Genomic DNA, 6,762 nt, shown 5'->3' on the forward strand with positions numbered 1-6,762 from the left:
AGAAGACTTGAGTTCCCTAGCTGTCTTTATTTTTATTTTTATTATTTATTTATTTATTTTTTGCTTTTTTGGTCACACCCAGAGATGCACAGGGGTTACTCCTGGCTCTTCACTCAGGAATTACCCCTGGAGGTGCTCAGAGGACCATATGGGATGTTGGGAATCAAACCCGTGTTGGCCGCACGCAAAGCAAACGCCCTACCCGCTGTGCTCCAGCCACAACCCTAGCTGTCTTTAATGTTAGTCAGCTGTGTCATCTTTAATAAGTATTACTTCTGCAGGTTCAGGTGTCCAACATACAAAATAAGCAGATTAAGCTATGAGATGGCATGTGATGTTTAGTCTTAGGTCCCTGAACTCATCAACTGACTACTTGAAGTCCCATGTTCAGAAGGTTCGAAACTGGACTATGGTAGTGGAAAGACAGAAGGTCATAATACTCTACATTGATTCTGCAAGGGAGGTGACAGCACACAAGCTGCTCAGTTTCTTATTTTTGTTTGGGGCGGGGGCTGGGGCGCACCCGGCTATGCTCAGGGTTTACTCCCAGCTCTGTGCTCAAGGATTACTCCTGGTAGGAATTGGGAAACCATTTGTGGTGCCAGAGATTGAACCGGGGTCAGCCTATTGCAAGGCAAGCACCCTACCCACTGTATTATTGCTCCAGTTCTGGCTCTTTTTTAACTTTCTGAGCGAGATTACTAGAGTTACCATTGAATGAATTTTATTTCTGCCATATACTGAGTACCTACTGTGTGGGGGGCCTTCTGTCGAACTTAGATATAACAAAAACAATACTGCACAGTTCCCACGCTGTCTGTAGAAGCATCACATTTTAGGTGGAATAAGACCTTAGAGAACATCTAGTCTTGATCCTTGTTTTATGGGTAAAGAAATTACTCTTTGCTTATTTTCACTGGCATTTATAAAGGCTTAGTGATATTGTCTTTGATTTCTCTGGGATGTTCTAAAGGAACAACACATTTTTTTCTTCAGAACTTCACGACCCAATATTGTAACTACAGGGCCTGGTTACCAATTAAATTAAACTTATTCATTAATTATAATATAAGCTTTAAGCTTCATTTCTTCAGACACATTAGGCACATTTTAAGTACTTATAGGTATATGTGGCTGGTTACACTATGTGTATCTGACAGCCCAGATATGGGACATCTTCATCACTGCAGAAAGTTCTGTTAAACATCACTACCATCTAAAGAATGATTTCTACATTCAGTGTAAGTACATTTAAAATCAGGATAGAATAAGGAAGGAAAGGTGCGGACTGGGCCCAAATTTTGAGATGCCCGTTATGGCTTACGTAAGGTCTGTAGCTAAGTAGATCAAAGAGTTTGTTCTGAAAGATTAAAGCATTTTTAAAGGGAAAAAAGTCCCCTTTTACCACTCAGATTAGCTTTTTAAGACTTCATGCTGGGTGATTTCCAGCAGCGCTGTTAAGAACACTCTAGTAATCACATCATTTCTCCATTGTGCACAAACCTTTAGATTCCTTTGTCTAAAATAAAAACACATTCTCTCCTCCCCACAAGAGTTACTTTTGTATTTTTAAAAAGTTTCGGGGCACACCCAGCTGTGCTCATGACTTACTCCTAGTTCTACTCTCGGGGATCACTCCCTGTTTTGTGTAGGGTCAACATATGGGGCGCTGGGGATCGAACCATGGTTGGTTGCAGCCACTATTTCTCTGAGTTTATTTTAGTCACTGTGATGTACACAGCTGTTTATGGTAGGGTTTCATTCACAAAATGTTCCAACACCCCACCCTCCACCAGACTGTCCACTTCTCTTCACCACTATCCTTCTGTAGCTGCCATCCATCCCTCAGGGTAAGCTTCCTACAAGGTAATACCAGTTCTGAGTTTTTGTTGCTTTGGAAATCTGTTACTTCCTTACTATGTTTCTTTATATCCATATGAGAGAAATCATTCTGCATCTGTTCCTCTCCTTTTGCTTAACTTCATTCAGCATGACACCCTCCAAATCCACCTTCATAGTAGAAAATTGCATGATTTCATCTTTTCTTATAGCTGAGTAGCATTCCATTATATATACATATGTACTGTAGTTTCTTTATCCAGTCATAAGTTCTTGGACATTTAGGTTGTTTCCATTTATCACTATTTGATATTTTATTATTTGTTTACATGTTACCTGTGCCTATGATAATGAAAACTCCCTTAAAGCAGTGATATTTTCTGTATAACCATCTCTCCCAAATACCATTTTATTTAAGTGTTGGTCATCATCATCATCATCATCATCATTATCCCATTGATCGTCGATTTTCTCGAGCAGTCTCAGTAATGTTTCCATTCATCCTAGCCCCGAGATTTTAGAAGCCTCTCTTTACTCATCCTTCCCAATGGTGCCACATTGGAGGCTCTTTCAGAGTCAGGGGAATGAGACCCATCATTGTTACTGGTTTTGGCATATGAATACACCGTGGGGAGTTTGCGAGGCTCTCCCATGTGGGCAGGAAATTCTTGGTAGCTTGTCAGGTTCTCCGAGAGGGAGAACTATGATATAAGATGTTTTCCGGGAGCTTGGTTATATAGTCTCTGGATTTATTTTTGGCCATTAATAGGATTACACAGCACTGGGGTCAGTTTCTGGGTATGACTGCCTAGCTACTGGAGAATGGGGGATCTGGGAGGAAGAGGCCCAGTCCCGATCTGAGCAGGCATGGAGATCTCAGCCCCAGGTCCCATATACCTGGGTTCCTCTGCCGGTTCCTTCATGCATGATGCTCGTCTTAATGTGTGGAAATGGGCCTTGAGCATGGCTGTGGCTAGGCTCTGGAGGTCTTTGGCTGTGGGGGCTCTGCTTGGGGCAGTGAGGGAAACTCAACCCACCCCCCTCTGAGGGGCCCCGGTGAAGACAGCCAGGCGCAGGGGCGAGAGACTCTTTGTTGGTAAGAAAAACAAAAATCATAACCGATACTGAGCTGAAACTTATTAGAGGATCTGTTTCCTCATAAGTCATTTTCCTAAAGATCACAATTTCCAAGAATCTATTGGCAATGATCAGTGGCACTTGCTATAATAATTTTTATTATACTGAGAATGGTACCTGTTAATTCCCCAAATATGTTGCTCAATACATATTTGTAGCCTGAAGGCAATATAGAGTATTGTTACTAGGACATAGACTTTGAAAATGAGTTTAAATTTTTGGCTCTTGGAGTATCTAGAGTACAAGCTAAGCCTAGTTAACTCAAATAAGAAGAAAATAAAAATGGAAATGCACAACTTACAAGGCTATGAGGACTAAATGAGGTTAACACCTATCTGAGCACAGTAGTAAAGGTCTAGGACAAGCAGGTACAGTTGTACCTCTATTACCACTCAGGAAAATTCTTATATCTCAGTTTCTTCATCGGTATTTTATATATCACTTAGTACTGACACAGTAGAAAAGAATATTAAATGGCATGATGTTCATAAAGCACTCGATGCAAGACCTAGTATGTAGTATGTGGTAAATGTTCAATAAATACATTCAAGAACACATTTGAAATTTAAGACCAGAGCTCCTAAAATGGCTGAGAAGCACATGCATAGCATACTGAAAAAGAAAGAATAAGTACCCAAAAGACAAAGGGATAAATTGTCTCTTAAGAGTAGAGTTAGCTCAGTAGATAGAAGGGTCAGGAAGATTGCTCCATAGTTGGAAGCCTGCCTCACTAGCGGGCGGGGAGAAGACAGCTGGAATAGAGAAGGGATCACTAAGAAAATGATGGTTGGAGGAATCAACCGGGATGGGAGATATGTGCCAAAAGTAGATAATGGACTAAACATGATAACCTCTCAGTCTCTGCATTGAAAACCATAATTCCCAAAAGTAGAGAGAGAGTATGGGGAATTTTGTCTGTCATGGAGGCAGAGGGAGGGTGGGAAAGGTGAGGGTATACTGGGGATATTGGTGGTGAGGAATGTGCACTGGTGGAGGGATGGGTGTCTGATCATCTTGTGATTGTAACTCAGACTTGAAAGCTTGAAACTATATCTCACAGTGAATCAATAAAATTTTTTAAAAGAGTAGAGTCGATTGAAACCTGACTATTAGCAGCTTTATAATTGTGTATCTCACAGTTATTTGATTAAAAGAAAAGAGTAGAGTCAGAGGGTCTGGAATCATAGTACAGTGGGTAGGGGGTAGGGCATTTGCCTTGCACGCAGCAGATCTGGGTTCGATCTCTGGCATCCCATATGGTTCCCCAAGCACTTCTAGGAGCGATTCCTGAGTGCAGACCCAGAAGTAAGTCCTGACCAGTGCCAAGTGTGGCACAAAAGCACAAAGTAGAGTCAGAAAAGCCTGGGTCCTAACCCAGTTCTGTACTATATATCATCTCAAGGATTGCTCTCCATACAAGATATCTATACAAGTGACACTATTTTAAAGGTTGTTGCATTAAATGAGATAAAGCATGTGAATTCCTCTCTAGCTCACCCTATGCTTGGCAATGTTTCCTTAATGACTAACACATGATAAGACACTTAGTGCACAACGCTGTCCCATAATAAACACACAATAAATATTTGTCAGCATTGCATCTGATTGCCATAGTGACCTCTGTAAATATTGGCATGAGTAAAAGTGAAAATGACCACATGTGGATGATAGTCAAAGGGGAATCTGTCCTTCTCACTATAAGTTAGTGCTCTTTCAGGATGACCCAGATTCAGCTGGCAGGCATTATTCATTGGTCAGAATGATTTACTTTCATTACTACATATTTGATTAATTCTAAATTTCCCAGGGTTGTAAATAACCAATCCACAGTGGGAAGAATTCTGTTTCCCTAAAACCAACAAATATGGAAGTTTCACTTATTATCAGAAAACCCAATCAAGGCTACCCTGGGGTATCTCATTGCACTAGTCCTGGTAAAAGACTTACAGAAGCACAGTGTTTGTACAGATCTAGTTCAGCCTTATCACTTCAGATGCTCTTTATGCAAATAAAAGTAGATATTCGTTCAGAATTGTCCCCTTATATCTTTGGGAGGGGCTGAAGCAATAGCACAGCGAGTAGGGCGTTTGCTTTGCATGCGGCCAACCTGGGTTCGATTCTTCCATCCCTCTCGGAGAGCCTGGTAAGCTACCGAGAGTATCTTGCCCGCACAGCAGAGCCTGGCAAGCTACCTGTGGTGTATTCGATATGCCAAAAACAGTAACAACAAGTCTCACAATGGAGACCTTATTGGTGCCCGCTCGAGCAAATCGATGAGCAATGGGATGACAATGATACAGTAATCTTTGGGAGAACATTTTTTGTTTTGGGGCCACACTTGGAGGTTACTCCTGACTTGGTGCTCAGGAGCCTCTCCTGGAAGTGTTTAGGGAAGCTGTAAGGTGCTAGATATTGAATCAGGACTTCCCACATGCAAAGCATGTGTTCCAGCATTCAAAGTGCTTTGTCTCCTTGTCCCAGCAAACATATTTTAACCATAGCGCTTCAAAACTACACCTAGTTCTCTTCCCTAGGTTTTTTTAATTATTATTTTTAATTTTTTTTATTGAATCACCATGTGGAAAGTTACAAAGCTTTCAGGTTTAAGTGTCAGTTATACAATGTTCGAACACCCATCCCTTCGCCAGTGCACATATTCCACCACCAAGAACCACAGTATACCTCCCCCACCCCCCCACACCTCCCCAGCTCCCCAGCTCCCCACCCTGCCTGTGTAACTGATAAATTTCACTTTACTTTCACTTTACTTTGATTACATTCAATATTTCAACAAAAAACTCACTATTATTGTTTGGAGTTTCTCCCCTCAGAGTCGGACCTGCTGAAAAGGAAGCATTTGATAATTTGTTTTCCATTGCTGAGAATGAAGAGATATGAGGTCGAGCGGCCGCAATAGCGGCCGCACGGTTTTGGATTTCTGTATTTTAGTATTTTAGTAACTAAGTCCAGAGAAATTTCTGCCAGAAATTGCATCATTGGAAGCTTGTACCTCTCTGCTACTTTATATTCCACATATGAGTGCACTATTCCCTAGGTTTAAAAGAAGACTTTTTCTAATGTTTATCCCTCTATTTCTTTCTCTTTCTCTGTTCCAGGCTGTTATGGTGTCCCTGCTGACAGATTACTCACCTCAGCTCCAGAAGCCAAAGTTTTGATGCTGTGATAATAGTCAAAGAGAAATGCTGCTCTTCAGTAACTGATTGAATCAGTTTATGGGGGATAAGGATAAGAGTCTAAAAAATAAATTCTGATACATGGTGTAGGTGAACATTTGACATTGCTTTGCCATTGCAAAACCTGCCTGAAGCTCTTAAATATCGATCACACCATAGTACACAACCAAATTTGGTTTAAAATCTCTGAAGTTCATAATCTTTGATTTACATTGAAATAGCATGACAATAATCATATATAATTGCTTTAACTCAATATAAAATACTGTGGTTATAGCACATGATGTCTAAGTCATTACTTGCACTCTATGATTATTACCTTAATAAACTGCTACCCACGTTATTTTTTTGTTTGTCTTTTGGGCCACACCTCGTGATGCAAAGGGCTTACTCCAGGCTCTGCACTCAGGAATTACTCCTAGAAGTGCTCAGGGGACCATATGGGATTCTGGAGATCTCACCCAGGTGGGCTGTGTGCAAGGCAAACACCCTACCTGCTGTGGTGTGTCTTATACTACCATCCCCATGGTATTTTTAAGTAAACATTTATCAGGAAGTCAGTTTCTGGTAGACTTATGGGCTATATTTATAT

General features: G+C 41.0%; 1 protein-coding gene across 1 annotated transcript in view; it reads left to right on the forward strand.

Annotated features, from left to right (window-relative positions):
- OTC (ornithine transcarbamylase) overlaps positions 1 to 6,503 on the forward strand; it is a 78,200-nt gene extending 71,697 nt beyond the window's left edge. Inside the window, exon 10 of the mRNA XM_004612918.2 lies at positions 6,093 to 6,503. Coding sequence (XP_004612975.1) covers positions 6,093 to 6,152 — 60 coding nt within the window. The 3' untranslated portion in view covers positions 6,153 to 6,503. The remainder of the gene's footprint in view (positions 1 to 6,092) is intronic.
- The last annotated feature ends 259 nt before the right edge of the window (positions 6,504 to 6,762 follow it).

This window comes from Sorex araneus, chromosome X (genome assembly GCF_027595985.1).
Source record: "Sorex araneus isolate mSorAra2 chromosome X, mSorAra2.pri, whole genome shotgun sequence".
NCBI lineage: Eukaryota > Metazoa > Chordata > Mammalia > Eulipotyphla > Soricidae > Sorex > Sorex araneus.